The sequence below is a fragment of the Equus caballus genome, chromosome 1 (assembly GCF_041296265.1).
Source record: "Equus caballus isolate H_3958 breed thoroughbred chromosome 1, TB-T2T, whole genome shotgun sequence".
In the NCBI taxonomy this organism is placed as follows: domain Eukaryota; kingdom Metazoa; phylum Chordata; class Mammalia; order Perissodactyla; family Equidae; genus Equus; species Equus caballus.
In genome coordinates, this window is record NC_091684.1 from 159,933,192 (window position 1) to 159,953,297 (window position 20,106).

General features: G+C 47.8%; 1 protein-coding gene across 2 annotated transcripts in view; it reads left to right on the plus strand.

Annotated features, from left to right (window-relative positions):
• EHD4 (EH domain containing 4) overlaps positions 1-20,106 on the plus strand; it is a 75,632-nt gene that overhangs the window by 39,057 nt on the left and 16,469 nt on the right. For both annotated transcript variants that reach the window (XM_023619430.2, XM_070238811.1), the window contains exon 4: positions 15,471-15,883. In XM_023619430.2, the coding sequence (XP_023475198.1) occupies positions 15,471-15,883 (413 nt within the window). The remainder of the gene's footprint in view (positions 1-15,470; positions 15,884-20,106) is intronic.

Here is a 20,106-nt window from a genome sequence, read left to right on the forward strand (position 1 = left end):
GTGAGGGAGGACGTCATCGTGGACGACCAGCTCAGCTGAGCCTTCAGGTGGTTCCAGCCTCAACTGCCGTCTGTCAGCTCAGGACAGACCCCAATCAAGAAGCACCCGGCTGAGCCCAGTCAACCTCAGACCAGAGGAAATAATAAGTTGTTGTTGAAGCCACTACATTTTAAGGTGACTGATAACCAAAGCAGCTAGAAGTGGGTGAGTGGGATGCAAACCAGACAGCCTCGTTCCAGAGCGTGTGCTGTTAACAGCAAGAGACGAGGACACAAACCAGGGACATACCCCTGCCAGGCGGGCGGGCGGACAGGCAGGCAGGCAGGCAGGCAGTCGGTCTCTCTCTCTCTTGCACTCACACACAACACTGAGAAGGCAGCACTGGGAAAGGATACTACGTTGGGCAAGTTTCCATATAATTGACACTTTTCCCCTATAAACACCAAACCTCCTGGGTTTTCTTCCTTGAGCGATTTTTGATGGGAATCTTTGGGAAAGACAGTACACACCGCCCTGCCTTCTCATTCAAAGGATAGTGAGGAAGGGAAGAGGTTTTCTTACACAGAATGTTTGCCGTTCCCACACTCTGCTAGGTGCCTCCTGGTCCATCTCTGGAACACATCCTGTGTGTCAGGTACCAGGCGCTTTCATTTTAGCAGCAGCAGATGGACGCTGTCACTGCCTTCCTGGAGCATCCACTGGGGAACGGCCGCGTAGATTTTATTCTGAGAGGAACGGGAAGCCGCTGAAGGATGATCTTTTTTAACTTTCTCCAGATTACCCAGAATATGGCTGTGAACCCAGGTGTTCTCCTACAGGGCCAGAACGGAACTGCCCTGGGTCTATTGCTCAGTTTGTGTGGGTTCCTTTGGTTGGTTGGTTTTCTCTTCCCTGACACCAGGCTGTCACTGTCACTTCTTGTGTGGTACCCATTCTCAGGTCACCCTCCCCCTTGGCTCCTCCTCTGTCAGGGAGTCGATGCGTCTGTGAATGATGCACTGAGCTCAGAGCAGTGATTCTCAGGCTCCGGGAACATGTTGATACACTGCTTCCTGGCCTCAAGCGCAAACCATTTTGGGAGGAGGATGCTCAGAGGGCTGCCTGTCCAGTGGTTCTGATGCAGGAGGTCCCCACTTTGAGGGATATGGGGCGGTGTGGAGTCTGCCCCTTTGCTATCTGCTCTGCTGCCTCCAAACCAAGTGAAAGAAAAGACGATCACACACTTGGAAGACCCCCCAGAACAGACCTGAGCTGAGTTCCCGTCTCCGTCTCACCAGTGTGAGTGCTGCCCGCTTACAGGACAGGTTGGAGAATGTGAGCGAGGCGGGCGGGGAGGTTCGGAGTCGGGTGAGGGGTGGCCCGGCACTGGGCTGGGCTCTGTGACTAACCGACATCCTCCCAGGTGAGGGCTTTGAAAGGGAGCAGAGGTGGCTTTACCCCACCCTGGTGACCGGGTGACTGCTATTGCATCAGCCTCGTGGGTGTCTGACAGGGCGTCCTGGCCTGATGCTGTCCCCTTCCTGTGCCTTTGCTCCACGTAGGAGCACCCCCAAACCATTCTAGGCTTCTTGGGGAGTTAGAATTTTTAGGAACCTCTAAAGAAAAATAAAGAAGAGGTTTTAAAAAGATTTCTCATTCGCGTTTTCAAATGTTTAATAACTTCACTGCTGTGATGCTATTATGTGCTTGTCATGCAGCCTCCATCTCTATTGCTATGTGTGGCAAAAGCCCTCTCCCCAAAATCACCGTGCCCCAGTGGGGGACCCCCAGTCCGGAGGGTGGGAAGCATAGATCATATGGGATTCTAGGCGGGAGAGGAGCAGTGTAATGCCGAGAAACGCTGGCTGGAGACATTTTTCCATTTCCCTGGCTCTTCCACTTTCCAGCCGGGTGCCCTGGGCAAGTTATTCCACCTCTGTGAGCCTCAGTTTCCTCCTCTGTAACATGAGAAGAAAAGCACTGTCCCTCACGGAGTTGGATCTTGTGAGGGTCTGAATAGTAGGTGTGAATACCGAAGTGCAAGGGGTGAGAGGCCCCAAGGCGTGGACCGGGTCAGGTTTCCCGCCCTGGTGCCTGGCGGGAGGCCCTGAGTGGATGCAGGAACACGCCGAGAATAGCAGCCCCTGCAGGACATCTTTGTTTTCCAGGGAAGCAGAGAGGGAGGTGGTGAGGTGCAGGCAAACTCTCTGTGGGCCCTGGAGGAGGCTGAGCTGAGCTCAGATCCCAGGACCCCCACTTCCCTGTGGGCCCCTCTGAGCCTCAGTTTACACTTTTATAAAATGAGGAACTTCTGCTTCCCAGAGTTGTCTGAAGATAAAGTGACATAGCATGTCCATACCATTTGGCCTAGAGTCGTGTTGAATAACTGGTGGTGATGGTGGTCTTTGCTCATTTCGTGGAATTGGGGTGGTCCCAGAGTAGGCCGACCAGGATTGCAGGGTCAGCTTGGCCAAGTGCTCCAGAGTTCCCCCAGAGACAGCCAATGGTGGCCAAGTCCTAGAACTCCGACCAGCGAGGGCCTTGCTCTTCCAAGGCCCCAAAAAAGGCGGGGGAAAGATAAAGGAAATATTTGGACTTGAGAGTGGAGCTATGGAAGAGTGCCAGGAGAATTCACCAAGGCATGGAGCTGGGTGAACCCGTGGGAGGTGTTCTCCTGTGGCCCAGGGCCCCACTCTTGTCACTTTTCTGATTTTTGCCATCACCCTCTTTCTGGTGTCTGGGGATATTTCTCACATGTGTCATAACACACTTTCCTCAAGAAACCTCCAATTCACCTAGATTTTTTTTAGTCTCTTTCTCAAAACCACCTCCTGTTTGAATCCAAACCATGATGCAGAGCACAAGGCAGCCCATTTGTGCAGCATCTCACCTTTCTCCAGTACTCATGAGGAGTACCACCGTTCCGTGTAAAGTGTGCACATGCTTGGGACAAAAAATTCAAGTTAGGAAAAGTTAATGAAGAGCGTTTGTCCCACCCGCATCCCCCAGATCCTCTTCCAGAACAAAGCCTGTCAGCAGTCTCTCAGGGTTCCTCCCAGCGTGGGAGGGTCCCCTCCACACTGCTCTGCACCAAGATTTTTCCACTTAGCAGTAAATCTTGGAGCATGTCCCTGTCAGGACTTTCGAGCTGCCTCCTTATTCCATCATATAAATGTGCCAAAATTAATAGCTGGTCTCCTTTTGATGGATGGCATTTCAGGCTGTTTCTAACCTTTTGCTGTTGCAAACAGTGCCACAGTGAATGTAGATGGTTTTGCACATACAGTGCAAGTATACACATGTGTACAGTAATGTGCAAATGTAACCATAAGATACACTCCTAGGAGTGGAATTGCTGAATCAAAAGGAGCTGTGATTTTTTTTACCGTGTTAGCTGATGCCAAAATGTCCTTTCTAGAAGATGGACCTGTTTACATTCCCACCAATGACCCACACATTCTCCCAAACTCAGGGCATTCCAGATTTTTTTTTTCTTTATCTGCACTTTATCTTTGCATTTTCTGATAGGTGAATGGCATGTCATTATAATTCTAATTTTCATTTCTCATTGTTAGTGTGGTTGAGCATCTTTTCACATTTAAAAATCTTTTCAAAGTATTTCATTTCTGGAGGTATTTGACCATTTTAAAATACCATTGGTAACTACATGGACTTTTATTTAATAAAGTGAGTGAGTCATTTTTTTTAAGGAAGAGCCCAATGTGGCCTCACATGATCCCCATTGACTTGATCTGTCTTTCCATCTGTGACGTAAACCCAGAAATAACTATCTATGAGTAATAGTTTGGCTTCAGGAGTGAGTGAGCTGATAACTTAGTTGTTGGAGCCTGTCTTCATGACTGGCTGTCGTCCAGATGCCCACAGAACAAGGACACAACCCTGGGAATGTTTGAAAGGAGGAACAGGGCAGGGCGGGGTCTTCAGGCTCACAAGTTGCTAGCAAGCCCTTTTTTGATCTCCAGGCTCTTGTCCTCTTGGTTTAACATTTCTCCTTAGAAAAGGTGGCTTGTAGAAACGTTGTCTTTTTGCCTTTCTGAACCACAAAATGACAAGAGGCATTGTCAAGGGGGCCTCCTCATACTTGGGTGGAGTCTGAATACCACTGGCATTTTGCCTCAAGAAAATCCGATACAAGTACAGGCTGACTCTGTCTGATTTATAGACGTATTGTATGAGACTTTCTTGCGTGAGGTACACAAAGCCCACTTGAAAATGAGGAATGGGCAGTTTCCATGTGCGTCACACTAGATTCCTGGATTCTGTTAATATAATATTAGAAGGTTGAATCTGATGACCTCTTAAGCATCCTTGAAGGTCTCAGATTCTGTGACTTTTCTTCTGGTGCTTTATTTCAGCATAGAGTTGTTTGGAATCCAATGACAAAGAAATTTTGAGGGCAACTAACTACCCCTGTGGAAACAGGCAAGAACCTCCAGATGAGCCCCAAATACTATGGCACATGAGTCCAGTGGAACACATAGAGTAAAATGAAACTTGTTACTTGTTAATCGTATCATTTAGAGTTCGTCACTGAGTATACCTGTAGCCATCTGAACAGTTTTACATTCTTATTCTGGTTGTAACTAGTTGATGTCTATATACAGACACTAAATTGATTTTCCTGAGAATTTGACTTTTTATTTCAGAAAAGCTTAATATTCAGAACCACTATATCTAACTTTAATTTAAGATCTGGAAAGAATCCTAATTGATCATCTGACGCGTCTGATAGATATAGAAACTGAGGCCCAGCCAAGTGAAATGGCTGAGCCAGGCTCAGGACATTTAGGTTTTTCTTGGTAATTTCCACCAACTTCTCTCTCCGCCAAAAGCCTAAAGTGCCGTGTAATGTTGCTGTCTTTTTCTAGGGCTCAGACCTGCTTCTTAACCTAATTTTCAATCTGAGATGGAAAATGAGAAATGAAACTCAATTTTCCCTTTTGCTTGCTCGTCTGACCAAAAGCCACAACAGCGTTCATCCGGCTAACTGTTCGAGCAGAGTCTTTCTCTGTTCCCCATCCACGGTATGGTGTAAAGCTGTGATGCGAGGGGCCCTTGGGGTCACGTGGCCCCCACCTGCCCCATCGTTATCTGCACAACATCCCCCAGAGGATGGAGAGTCAAGTTTGAAGGTTAGCTTTTTTATTTTAGGAGGAAACAGGCACAGAAAAATTAATTCACAGGGTGTTGGACTCAATTCCAAAGGGCGAAGAAGTCAAGAGAGGAGATAGAGGAGAAACAACACCAAGCCCATCCCAGGACGGATTCGGTCCTTGATTTTATTTAAATTGTGGTACGCTGAGTGGCCAGACCCCCTTCAGGCCAGGCACAGTGAGGCAGGGAACTCGGTAACCGCAGGGGTTTTCTTGTAGCCAATTACGTTCTCCAAAAGGTGACCATTACCCGCTGAACGCTTTGCGGTGCACACACAGTGAACCTCCACAAGAAGAGGCGAATTCGGGACACCTGTGCCAGTACGGAGGCCGCAGTGTTTATCTGCTCTGGGCAACCTTTTTGGATCTCTGGGAAGGGGTTGCTATCAGCCCCTCCCCACACCCAGCAGGAGCCTAGACCCCCTCAACCCCGCTCCACCCCACCCCACCCCCACGGTGTGTCCGGTCTTGGAGGAGGAGGAAGCCAGCTAGAGAAGAGAGGGAGGTAGGGGAGACACCAGGAGCTAAGCCTTAGTCTGACTTGTTTTCCCGCCAGCGTGTTCCCACTGCTCTGGGAAGCACACGGCGGGGGGTGAGGGATGCGAGGGTCTCCCAAGGGACTGTGTAGTGGCAAAAATGCTGCTTCACCCTCAGGGTTTCTTGAGGGGGCGATAGGCTGGAAATCACTAGAAATCCAAACCCTAGCTGTAAACACCATTATAGAAGAAAAGGAATGCCCTCTTCAATAATATCGTTAGCCTAGTCACATAGGGACCAATAATGTTTTACATGGTTTTTTTTAATCAGAAAAATAATGTATATCCATTGTAGAACACTTAGAAAATTTTTTTAGATCAAAAAGAAAATCAGAATCACCTGTAATCCCACCATCCTGGTGTACAAATGGTGCAGTGCAGTGGGTAAAAGCACAGGCTCTGGAATCAGAGTCCCTGGGTTTGACTCCTGGTTCCCCCAGGAAATACCTGGATGACTCTGGCTAAGTTACTCAACCTCTCTGTGTCTCTGTAGCCTCACCTGTGCAATGAGGATACTTGTAGAACCTGCCTCATGGCGTTATCGTGAGGGTTACAGGAGATTATACTGACACAAAGTTGCCCGGGCAGTACAGGAATGTTGAGAGAGCTCAGTAAATATTTGCTACAATTATTTATTTTTAGCTATCATTCTGTGCCTGACCCCAATAACATTTTCAAAAACAGCCTTGTCCAGTTGCAAAGTAAACTCAGCCTGGAAACAATACAAGGACTCCTTGCACATGTTCAACTGGAGTAGTTGTCATTGTTAACTGAAGTGACTATTTTTGAAAATATATATTTAATACCTGGGCGATCCCAGATATTGGATGTTTATTTTGAGATGATTTGTGCTTCCTGTAATTAGTAATAGCTCTTTTGTTAGAAACTCACAGCACCATTTAAGTAACTAAACCCTCTAACTGGCTAAAAATCAGTTACACTTCTTGTTCAAGTCAATTTACTTCATTAAACCAAATTTATTTTCTTTTATTTTATTGTGGTAGAACACAACGTGAGATCTACCTTCTTAACAAATTTTTGAGGGTACAATACAGTATTTAACTGCAGGCACAGTGGTGTCCAGCAGCTCTCTGGAGCTTATTCCTCTTGCATAAGTGAAACTTGGTGCCCTTTGGTTAGTGACTGCCAGTTTCCCCTCCCCCCAGCCCCTGGCAACCACCGTTCCCCTCTGTGATTCCATGAGTTTGACTATTTCAGATTCCCCATGTAAGTGGAGTCAGGCAGTACTTGTCCTTCTGTGACTGGCTCATTTCACTTAGTGTAACGTCTTCAACCATGTTGCATACTGCAGAATGTCCTTCTTTTTTAAGGCTGAATAATATTCCATCATATGGACACACTACTTTTTTTTATATAAAGTCTTTATTCTAGTTTCTGTAATTTAAAGAATAAGCCTCTTCAAAAGCCACACTGTGGCAGGCGTCCCATGTATAAAGTAGAGGAAGATGGGCATGCATGTTAGCTCAAGGCCAGTCTTCCTCAGCAAAAAGAGGAGGATTGGCAGTAGTTAGCTCAGGGCTAATCTTCCTCAAAAAAAAAAGAATAAGCCTCTTTCTCATATGTGAAACTTCCCACCCCTGTGCAGTAGGGAGGGGTAAGAGGTCTTTGGAGGAATCAAATGAGCAGCAGGGTCAAGCAAAATTAGGACCAAAATCTGTCTCATGGATCGAGCCATGAAAAATTTGGCCGGCCCCGTGGCTGAGTGGTTAAAGTTCTGCTTGCCTCACTTCGGTGGCCCACGTTCACAGGTTCGGATCCCAAGCAAGGACCTACTCCACTCATCAGCTGTGCTGTGGCAGCAACCCACATACAAAATAGATGAAGATTGGCACAGATGTTAGCTCAGGGCTATTCTTCCTCAAGCAAAAAAAGAGGAGGGTTGGCAATGGATGCTTGCTCAGGGTGTATCTTCCTCATCAAAAAAAAAAAAAGAAAATTCCTTTGTGGCTTCAGCAGCAATAAAAAATAACAGACTTGGGACAAGCAGCAAAAGCAGAAGCTGCCAGCCATCAACCTGGGTAATTTAGCTACTTTTTTACACCACATTTCTTTATCCATTCATCTGCCGGTGGACACTTAAGTTGTTTCCATGTCTTGGCTATTAGGAATAGTGCTGCAATGAACAGGGGAGTGCTCATATCTCTTTGAGATCCTGGTTTAAATTCTTTTGGATATGTACCCAGAAGTGGGATTGCCAGATCATATGGTAGTTCTATTTTTAATTTTTTGAGGAATAAACAATTTATTGAACACCTACTGTGTTCAGCAGTAGATCTCAGGTGTTCCATGGTGAACACAATGAGAGGTGGAGTTTCCGCCCTCATAGAATTTCTGTCTTATAATCACCAAATAAATACATTGTTATAGAATATAAGTGCTGTGAGGGAAAAATCATTGGTGCTGTAAGAATACGCCATGGAGAACCTGATTTAGACGCTGTAACATGTTCTGTGCTGGGCCTCTGGGTTCCCGACGTGATTCACACTTGGCCTCTGCTCTCGGGCTGCGTATAGTCTAGTGGATGGGCCATGGCAGAGAACAGACCCTCGGAAGGCGGGGAGGCTCGGTTCCACACGGGTGGGGAAGGCGTCCTGGACAGAAGTGACCACAGAAGGATGGGCGGTTGGAGATGGAGAAGAGGGACGGGCATTCCAGGCAGAAGGAAAAGGCTGGGCAAAGGTGCGGAGGCTGGAAAGTGCAGGGTGCTTTCAGGGAACAGCAAAGAGCCCAGTGGTGTACAGGGTGGGGAGGGGAGGGTTTCATAAGAACTGAGCAAAGGCTGGAGAAGTAAGGTAGGGGCTGGTCATGGAGTGTTTATTCTGTAAACATTTGTTCTAGAAGTGAGCAGGGCACTCACAGTTTGGAGACTCTCTCTGAGTTCTAAGAAGGGGTGGGAATCATTTGAGGGCTGGATCAGAGAGGGAGGAGCATGGGGACAAGAAGTGTAGTTAAGGGGCATGGCCAACACTCTCTCAATGCCTGTCTGGACAGTCTGTGCTGGACAGTTGACTAGGTGCTGGAGGGACAAAGATGGACATGACACTTAGGGGACTCAGGGAAAGAAGCTGGTGTTAACAAACAAACCAGCATAGTCAACGCTGGGTGTGGGTACAAATGCCCAGGCACGGAACAGGAGCCGCCAGCTCCGAGAGGGCAGCCAGGGCCCCACCAAAGAGGAGAGGTCAGAGCAGAGTCTTGTGCCACGTCCACTGGGCCAGGGGCCTTGCCCACCCCAAGAACAGGCTGGGACACGGGCAGGGAGAACCTGGCCTCAAGTCTGGCTGGCCTCCATTATCTTGCATCCTTTTATTGATACGCATCTTGTTTAAAACTCATGTAATTAGAAACTTAGCTCTGGGAAGAAATTTAAGCACTTTTTTCTGTTGTTCTGTTAAAAATAGTCTGCCAAATTTGCTTCCTCAGGGCCCCTACCATGCATTTACCTGAGCCACGAGGCCGCTGTTCTAACCTCAGATGCCGTTTCCTGGTGGGTCTCTTTGGTGGGACAGAGCCCACGGTTTTCCACAGGGCTGTGGCGGAAGCCCCTGATTAGGTAGAAGGGGGCCCTTTCCTTCCTGCCCCCTCCCTTTGTCCTCTCAACTTGGAGCCAGGAATGCCACGCCAGGATCCTCCCCAGGACAACTTCTCTTTCCCAGCTCCCAAAGCTGTATAGCTTTTGGGTCCTTTTGCAAAGATAGAAACTATATTTTTAAACGGTTGGACTAATTACATCTCTCTTTTGTTCCAGACTAATGAAAGTTCCATTGGAAGGTCTTATAGAATTGAAATGTCTATAAATGAGTGAATAAATTTTAAAAATATATTGAGCACCATGAGGACAGTTCTATTATTATGTTGATTCTTGTGCCCTCCACACACACTCTTACATAAATACATACAGTACACTCATATGCGTGCTCATGTGCATACACACACACGCGGGTGCACACACACACACGCATGCACACACACACACGCCCAGATGTGTATGTGCCCCGGGCCATGGTGCATTCTGCCTAGCTAGAACCAATTCCCATAAACTCAGAGCATTCTCGTCCCTGATCCATCACTGTGAGAGGCTCTTTTATCACCTTGGCTAGAAGGTGGGACACTCGTGAAATTATACGACTCTTAAAGTTCCAGGGGATGAGCCAAATTTTACGTTAACCTCTTTGGCTAAGACCGATTTCGACTAAAGGGTAGGGCTCCTGCTTCAGCTGAATCCAACAATCCAGCTCCGTAGACAGCCTGATTCTTCACCCGGTCCCCGTGATGAACCAATTTCAGCTTCCTGGTCCAAGCCACAGCTGGTGGAGATGTGTATCTTCAAACAAGTTTGGCAACATTGCAATCTTTTTTTCCTTCCCTCTTTTTTTTTTTTTTTTTTTTACTTTTTAAGTCAATTTTATTGAAGTATAGCATATAATAATGCACTCATTTTGATTGTACAGCTTGATGAGTTTTGACTATTGCACGCTTGTGAACCACCACCACCATCAAGAAATAGGAACTTTCTATCTCCCTGAGAAGTTCCTTCTTTGTTCTGGCCACTTTGTAGTCAGTTCCAGCCCCACCCTGAGCCAGAGGCAAACACCCGTCTGCTTGCTGTCACTGTAGCTTAGCTTTGCCTGTTGTAGAATTTAATATAAATGGAATCGTACAGTGTGTGCCCTTTAGCCTCTGGCTTCTCTCACTCAGCATGTTTCTGAGACTCCCCCATGTGGCTGGGTGTGTCAGTAGCTGGTTCCTTTCCTCGCTGAGTAGTATTCCACCCTGTAGATGTGCCACAGTGTATCCATTCGCCTGGTGAGGGGCATCTGGATTGTTTCCAGCGTGGGGCTGTTATGGAAAAGCTAGCAGCCTTCTTCTGTAGAACTGTGTCCCTCAGCAACAGTTGCAAGCACATCCCAGGCACTCAATAATGATTAATTAACCCATTTGTGACTTTTGTATTTGAAATGTATTGTTAGATTCCAAGATGTTTAGTGTACTTCCAATTTCCAAGAGACGTGTGCCAAAGGTTGTTAACGTCAGTTCTGAGAATTCTGAACACATTTTCCACAGAGAACATTCGGTCCTTCAGGAAGCATTTACTGAGACCTGCCTGTTTGAGCACTATTCTGGAGCTAGAGAGAGCAGGGTAGGAAGGGCCTGTGTCCTCGGATGCCCACGGCCCTGTTGGGGAGACACCTGTGAACTCTCAGGGTGCAATTCTCTGGGAGCTGTAAGACCCCTGCAGGAGCCTGGGAGAGCTGGGGCGGGGGGGGGGGGGGGGGGGGCAGCTTCTCAGAGGACCTAGTTTGGTCTCAGAGGCTGAGCCAGAGCTGTAGTGTTTCTGCTCACAAGTGGTCACCAGGTGCTGGAGACGTGTGTGGACTGGCAGTCTGTAAGAACTGGCAGTGCGTGTCTAGACCAAAGACAGTCAGCTCAGAATGTAAAGACACCATGTAGGCCAAACAAAACAGAAGCTGAGGGCCACTAATTTTAAACCTTGTTTTAAGTGGTAGCGCCATCACAGACCTACTTTGCATAGTGTGGCTGAACTCTCGTGTTAATAGGGACCTGAGCACCCTCTGTAACAGAAGATTCATTGCTCTGCTCCTACTGAGTACATCATATGCCCTGAGTTATGCCAGCCAGCGAGGGGATGCAGGGCTGTCCTAGGCCAGGGGGAATTCTCTGATTAGGATCGTAACTTTCTTTTAGGAATAACCCAGGGTCTTTAAGACCAACTGGTAGAACTCCATCTGTTTCACAACCAAAAGAAAGGCCTCTGGCCTTTGTGAGTCCACTAGCTCTATTTGTAAAATATGAGCGGTTCTCTGCTAGATCGGTATCTTTCATTAACTGTTTTCTGAGCACTTATTCTGTTACTTGGTTCAAGCACCATTGCGTTGTCCCATTTACCCTAATTTGTTTGTTTGTTTCCATGGCTGCAGACTCTGCTTGGCCCCAATCAAGCATCCTTCAAGAAACATTTATTGTACCCCCACTGTACTCTGGGACTGGATACAAAGATTTTTTAAATAACCGGTAGATAACATTTTGGAGAGATTTCTAGGTGCCAAGATGATTGTAAATGCTTCACATATGTTAACTCCGCAGCCCCATGAGCTATGTGGATTCCATCATTAGCCCCATTTTACAGACGAGGAAATGTTGATGAGCGGCCTCAGAGTCTAAATTTTAGCAAACCCCTTATTTGATTCTGATGCAAGACCATGCTTTGAGAATCACTGGTCTCTAGGTCCTTCTGAATCACTGTTTTCCTTCAGCAGGCAGACTAACATATCGTTAAATTAAATCATTTCTTAAAAATCAGCCAGAACTTTTTGGTAGATGGGTATTTGGTGCTATTATTTCAGGATATAAGAATTGAACAGACCTATCCAACCTTGAAAAGGAAGGAGATTGTGACACATGCTACAACATGGATGAAGCTTGAGGACATTATGCCAAGTGAACTAAGCCTGTCGCAAAAAGACAAATACTGTATGATTCCATTTATACGCGGTTCCCAGAGTAGACAAATTCATGGAGACAGAAAATAGAATGGAGGTTGCAATTGACTGGGGGGCGGGGAGGATGCAAAGTTAGTGTTTAATGGGCGGGGTTTCAGTTTGGGAAGATGAAAAGAGTTCTGGAGATGGATGGTGGTGATGGTTGTACAGCAGTGTCAATGTACTTAATGCCACGGAATAATAATAATAAAAACTGTATGTGGAGCGGACACTGAGCAGACCAGCCTCCCCTCACTTTGATAATTCTGCTTGCTTCTGAGACACCTGGAGATTTCTTCACCTTTGATTGCTTTACCTGCTGTGTGACAAGCAATCGTTTTACACCTGCTCAGTGACAAACAAACACAGTTCTACCTACCTGCACTTCTTAAACCCTAGTAAGCTCTCGGTGTTATTTAAAACAAGAAAATATGGACATGTGGCCATTCCTCCAGCGATGAGTAATGGCTTCCCTTATAGTAAACTTACACCTGGCAGCTCTGTTCCTAGTAGCTTTTTATTGCACTGAAGTGTTGGAATGAAGTCTTTTAAAAAGACATTTAAAATAACAGGAAGCAAATTAAAGTTTAAACACATACGGTGCTGTCGAGGCCAAGCTGTCAACGCAGGTGGCCCTCGGAGGGAGGGGGCATGTCTGCATGGCTGAATTTGCACGTGCACCGGTGGTGACAAGTTTCTTTGAGCACTAATTGTAAGAAGCATCCAGAATTCAGAAATATTTAAATGTGGGAAATAATTATTTACCAGTCATGGTTCTTAGTAACAAATCAAAGAAGCTGATTCTGGCTGACTTAAGCAGAAAAGGAATTTTTCAGAAGATCAGCTTGTTCACAGAGTTAATGGGAAGGTTGGAGAGCTAGGCTCAGAAACTAGGTTAGGAAGCCACCACCACTGGACCTCAACTCAGCCGCCTCCACCATGAATAAATTCTGCTTTTCCCTGTGTCTTTGCGTCATTCCCTCAAGATTCAGTACCCTGCTCTGGTGGAAGGACAGGACTGTCTGATTCTAGACCACCTGTCCACACCCCAGCCTGCTAACAAGCAGGGCCAGGGATTGTCTGCCACCGCTGCAGCTTTTTTTGACCCCGACAAAAGGAAGGGTGTTCAGCAAAATACAACTCATGCCCACTCCAGCGTACACCCCGGACACAGCATTTTCTTTAATCTGTTTCTGAACCTTCAGTTACCCGATTTTGATCCCAAAGGAGACCAAGTAAAGAGTGTTGGGTCAGAGAGAGAAGCCGACCATCCCTACTGGAAGAGCAAGGTCACATGCAGGTCCTTCTGCTGGGTGGTTCCACGGCATCTTCCCGGCACCTGGAGAACAGTGCCGGCGCTCATCAGCTGAGGGTCTGCTACCCGGCCTCTGGGCCTTCTGGCGTGCGAGTCCGTCTCAATGACAGGCCCACTGACTGCTGCCTTGGGAGGCAGTTTGCTCTGGCCTCACAGGGCCAGAACGCAGGGTAAAATCTTGACTCTGAATCGTTACACACCACTGTGTGACATGTTCAATAGGCCTCTGATTTTCCTCTGTTCTAAACTGGCTACTGACAGCGATGAAAATAAACTCTGGCCCGCATTCCGAGAACTACCTTTGTGCTCCTTATCCCCAGGGAATCAGGGCATGCTACAGAGAGACAGAACAGAGAAGTGAGGAGCGTGAGCTGGAGGTGTGCACACATGTGGGGAGGCTGAGTACCACGTTCGGGGCAGTGGTTCCCTCGGGGGAGGAGGCTGAGGAGGAGCTTGGGGAGGTGTACACGGGGACTTCAGCGCTTCTGAATGTCTTGTTTTCTTTATTTAGAATGTGTCTGAATCCACTCTGCTCGCCCAGCTATTCTCCTTACTCCTGTTCTTCAAACTCATGGAAACTTTAGGCCACAGACCCCCTTATTTTTGCCTGATAGCTCGTTCTCCTCTAGACTCTTTCTCAGCCACATTCAACCCCCCACTCTCCCCATCCCCAGGGTCAACCAGCATCCAGAACTGGTGTTAACATTTTTGTATTTGTGCTGTGGTGTGTATCCATAGGCTGTTGAGTATTGCTTTGTTTTTTAACATTTTACATGAATGTTATCGTACTGTACATAGCCCTTTGACTCTGATTTTTTACTCACCAGCTTTTTGGAGATTTGCCTGTGTTGGTGAGTGAAAAATCTAGTTCACCCTCACTGCTATATAGTATTTTCTTATATAAATAAACCAGACAAATTTTTAAAGGTATCTGAAGCAACAAGGCCAAGTGTCAAAATGTATTCACGTTACAAGGTGGGTGTATCAGCGTTCATTCTGTTATTCTCTAGACTTTTCTATGTGTTTGGAAGTTTTCAAAATCTAAGAAAAGACTGACTCCACAGCTGGTCAGACCGAGATTAAAAATAAACCTGTGGGACCGGCCTCCTCTTGTTTGCTTCATGGGACGCTACCTCCCCGGGGAAATTCCTGAAAGTCCTGGACCACAGGCTGACAGGGGTGTTTATTTAGCTGCACAATTTGGAGCATCCTGGGATGTGGCCAAAGCGAAATAAACAATTTGTTGTGGGCCTGGCCATTTTAAAAAAGAAATTGGCCACAGACCATTTGACAGAATGGCTGTGAGACATGTTTTAAATATTTACAACATACTTAAGATAAAAATAGTCCAAATGATAAATGTTGGTCACAGTTTCAGCCAGGCTGACCTTTGACCCCCTTAACACTCTTAAAAACTTGGGTTAAGAGAAGGCGATTCTTCTTTCGTTGTGCTTTCTGGACACCCCGTGGGACTCTGAACGGCCTCCAGGTTTTCTTCCTTGTCCATCTCTGGTACTTTCAGAAAAGTGAGACTTTGACAGAAGTAAGAGCTGTTGACCCATGGCCTGCAGTTTTGCAGAGCCATTGATCAGTTTTTCCATTGATCCGAAGGACTGTACTAGGTGAAGTAAGAGACTTATGAGGACGAAATGAAATTACAGATATGGAAGTGAGCAATGCCCAATCAGAGTGACCTTGAGCCCCTTTTTACTTCTATTTCTTCCTGGGGAAGGGCTCCCAGGATCCCCAGCATTAACTCGATACACCCAGCCCAGGGAGGCCCCGTTGGACATGATTTTCAGGTCCTGAGGCCTCCACTGCCTCCAGCGTGGAGACGGGGCTCCCTCCCTGGCAGCTGCTGGAGAACCAGATGATGCCCAAGCCCTCCTGGTAAACACATCTCCACGGCACCTGCCTGCACTGACGTGCTCCTCTCTCCACCCAGGGTACGACTTCTGCCAGGTCCTGCAGTGGTTCGCTGAACGGGTCGACAGGATCATCTTGCTCTTCGATGCTCACAAACTGGACATCTCGGACGAGTTCTCGGAGGCCATCAAGGCCTTCCGGGGCCAGGACGACAAGATCCGCGTGGTGCTGAACAAGGCCGACCAGGTGGACACGCAGCAGCTGATGCGGGTCTACGGGGCCCTCATGTGGTCCCTGGGCAAGGTCATCAACACGCCCGAGGTGCTGCGCGTCTACATTGGCTCCTTCTGGGCGCAGCCCCTGCAGAACACTGACAACCGCCGGCTCTTCGAGGCCGAGGCCCAGGACCTCTTCAGGGACATCCAGAGCCTTCCTCAGAAGGCGGCGGTGCGCAAACTCAATGACCTCATCAAGCGAGCGAGGCTGGCCAAGGTAAGCCCGGAGACGCCCTGGGCGGCAGCCTGGGGCAGGGGACCCTTCCCACTCTCTCCTCCAAGGGAAGGTGGTGGTAGGCCAGGCTCCATTCCAAGAGCCTTAGGGAATGGAACGTGGAACAGTGTCCGTGTTGAGATTTTGGCCCCTAGCTCTGTGATCTTGGGCAAATGACTCAACCTTTTCATACCTGTTTTCTGATCTGTAAAATGGAGCTGGAAGAGCATGTCACATGGTGTTTGTAAGGAGCTGATGTGACAGGCCTTGCAAAGTGCTTGGCGATGCACCTGGTGCTCAGGGAGTGATCAGCGTGCTCCCTACCTGGAAGCTGCTATTCTGTTAGGTCAATGGACACGTAACCAGCCAAATAGGAGAGACTAGTAGGGTACTGAGATGCCACCACCAGTCACCCTGTGCCTAATGCATAGATCCCCGTGTCACCGCATGGATCTGGAGGAGCCTGGGAGGAAGGCTGGCTCAGCCTACCCGCTGGGTGCGTTGGTTGGGGTTGCACCACATCCGCATTCTGGGTTGCGGCCTGTGAGCACGCCCGCTGTGGCTCCCTGCTCCCCCACCGCAGAGCTGAGACTTTCAGCCGCCCCACGAGTTTGCCCAAGAGGGGCCAGGGGTCGCCTGCTGCCCGCCCTCGAGCAGTCTAGTCAATTCTGTTACATCTCTGAAGAGAGAAAAGCGTGTGACTCCTCTAAGAAAAAGTATAAAAAAAAATAGTTCTTTAAAAGCTATGTGTACATTTCATAAAATCATCTTCCTCTAATGCTGCGAGCGCCTGCAGAGTTTATCTAGTCCCAGGGATCGTCGGAAGCACCCAGGAGCTTTAACCAACGTAAATTTCCAGGCCCTGCCCCAGAGCCTCTGATTCACATGTGTGGGGGCCTGTCCCTGTGTACACATATGTGTGCATGCATATGTGTGTGTATGTGTGTGTGTGTGGAAAGCTCCCCAAATGATTCTCATGATCAGCCAAGTTTGGGAAGCAGAGGTCTGTCCTGACTCCCTAATTTTACAAAGACAAAATGAGTGAATTCTCCAGGGTCACCTAACCCGTTAGGGACAAAGCTAGGACTAAGAGACAGCCCTCCTGGCTCTCATTCCAGCCTTCTGCTTCGGCCTTGTCACTTCAGCTAAAACCAGTCCACAGGGCTGCCTCTCCACATCTGCTAGTACCCTGGTCAGGTCAGCTCACTTCCTCTTTGTCTGCTGGTGGCAGAGAACTTGTGTCCCTTCCCACATCCTCTTGCTGCACAGTGAGCAGCTTCTGATCTGGCCTTAGGGCCCAGCAGGCCTGCCACTACTTTGCCTCATTCAGGCGACAGTTTCTCAGCAGCCCTGGGCAAAGGCCGGGGAGCCTAGTCTGGTGGAGGAGGTGGCGCCAAAGCCCCCTGTTACAGAATGTCGAGCTGTATGCTGATTGAGGGGTGGACACTGTGCTCTGAGGAGGGGGACTGGCCAGGGGAGGCAGGGAGGGCCTTGCTGAGGGTGACCGCCAGGCAGGTGACCAGCCTTCCATCACCTCCTCATTGCTCCTCCGTGGACTCTGTCTTCATGCCAGTGTCCCCGCACAGCAGTGTCTCTCCTAGGTCCAAAGAGACCCATCCCTGGCTGCCGCGGCCCCCTGCATAGTACCTCAGTCTGCTCTTTCCCCCTCTCCTCAACTTGCGTCCCAGCGCGGCCTCATGCACCCCTCCCGTCTCGCTCAGCCACGCTGTAGTCACTGGCACCCCTGTGAGTCACTGCTCTTTATCCTTTCTGCCTGGCACAGGCTGCTTCCTTTCCAGAACTAGAGCCACTTTTGTCCAGTTCTGCAAGGCAGCTGTGTTAACCAGTCTGTAGGTCCACATATCTGCAGCTCTCCCAAAATGATTTCCCTCTCCTGCTTGTCTTGGGCCTCATGCCTGGTGGCAGGATGTCTGGGTTTGCCCACTCCATGCCCACTTTGGCCTGTGGTTTCTCTCTTCTCCCGCTGGTATGGCTGGATTTAACCTTCAGGGTACACAGTACCCAACATTTTTTTTTTATAACCAAGGCTGATAAATCATGTCATAGCCTTTGCAGATTTCAAGGGTTTTTTGAACAATTTTTTAAATGCCTGTGGGCATTTTTAATTTGCCACTCATTGCCGAGGGCCTAGTGACTCAAGACACAGCTGTGTTCAGTCATATAAATAAATGTAGAGCAGGGGGCTTACTGGGAGTGGCAAGACCGTGGGGCTTCCCTGCCATCCTGGAGCATGAGGCCCTGTGAAGGGGTAGCATGGCCTCTGTTCAGAGAGGCACAGAGTGCTGCTGTGTACAGACGCCGGGAATAATGCAGCCCTTGTGTAGAGGCGGGGGGCGGCCAACTTGCTGAGCTTACTTCTAGGAAAAAAGCTGGTCCTTTTTTCCTTCCTAAGAATAGTATCTGGCTTGTTCCTTTTCATAAAGGAAAATGTTTGAAGGACAGATGTTTCCAGCCTGAGCTGCTCCGTGCCAGTGTGCTCCTGGGGTACCACGACCCTGCGAGGGGGACAGGAAACAGTCTCGGGTGGACGAGACGCAGAACTCAGCACAATGGCCTCGGCCACTAACCGCTGCCGTCAGCTTACACCATCTGCAGTTCTGTGGCCATTTGTGAACTTGTCGTTGCTTCAAAGGAGAAGGAGTCACCTGAGTTTTTCTCTTTGCCGTATTTATAGTTCCTAAAAATGCTCTTTGATTTTGGTGTATAAAACTTCATTTCTCTTGATCCAGTTTTCCTTTTGTAAGCCAACCCTCACTGTTCCAGAAGCTCTGTGATTTCTATCACAGGTGTTATTTTGTCTGATCCTGTCAATAACTGTGAAAGTTGAGCATTTTCTTAATTTCTCACGGGAGGGAACTGAAGCTCAGAGAGGCGAAGTAACTTGCCCAAGGCTTCACAGCCTGTAAGTTGCAAAATATAGATTCAAACCCCAATCAGTCTTGACTCCTTCATCCAGAAAGTGTTCCCCTGAAATCCAGAGTAGACGGTATCTGTCGCTCTTTGCTATGTCCTTGCTTTCTGCATGAATCTGTCATTCTTTTTATTCCATAAAATTCTCCATCAACATAAACCCTACAAAGTGCAGAGGTTTATCGAGCTGACATTTTGAAAGCATGCGAAGGGTAAGTTTTCAGATGTCACCTAGGAGATGTCAGATCTGAGTTGGGGTGTGGAGTATGTCTATAAAACACCATAATCAGGCAGAATCCATGGACCATCTAGAAATAAAATAAGTTTGTCTTTAACGTCCTGCTGGGTTCTACTGTAATCAGACTCAAGGTGTCATGAAGATGACACTTTAATGATGTGAAAAATGGCACCCTTGCCAAAGCTGTCTTGAAATTTAATGATTTCCGTGCTTTTTCTGTTTACATGTTTTTTCACAACTCTCTCTTTCAAGGAACAGGAAACCTTTAGAGTGGGTTTGTGGTTAGCCCCAAAGATCACACCTTCTGATGTCCGTGAACATCCTTCTCTGAAGACTGTTCATAATCTAAGATGCCAGTCAAGGTTCATCTTGTGATTCTTTAGTGTAAGCTATTTGAGGAAAGCCCAAAAAACAGTCTAGAAAATATAAGTTAGTTTTATTCAGCTATAATTAAAATAGCCAAATTAAAGAAACTCCGAGTAATAGTATTTTATGGGATAAGTTAAACAAAAGTAAAAAACAAGGCAAGTTCACCGTTGGACCTCAGCCTTTATAAACACGTTGCCCAAGGATAGGAAAGGTCCTCCCCATCTGGAGATTTTTTCCAACAAAAAATGAGTCAACATTTGAGGAAGGAACAACTAAAAATGAGGATGAAAAGGCGAGGTCAGTGATTTAGGGAGTTTACTATAGTTCTGTGGAGTTAGTTTTGTCTTCAAAGCATGTTCTCCTCTTAGTCACGTGTAACGTGCAGAGCCCAGCCTTCCGCTCCATCTGCACTGCCAGTTCCTTCTGTGGGGAAGCTAGGCATTTTGAGAATCACCAAATGGACCTGGACTAAGCTGTGTTGAGAATCATTCTACAGTGGCTGATGATGACCCCTTTAATGCCTAGTCCACCAAAGCAGCTCAGTCAGGGCCGACCCTGTGGCATAGTGGTTAAGTTTGCACACTCCACTTCAGCGGCCTGGGGTTCACCAGTTCAGATCCCAGGCTCGGACCTACACACCACTCATCAAGCCATGCTGTGGCGGGTGTCCCACATATAAAATAGGGGA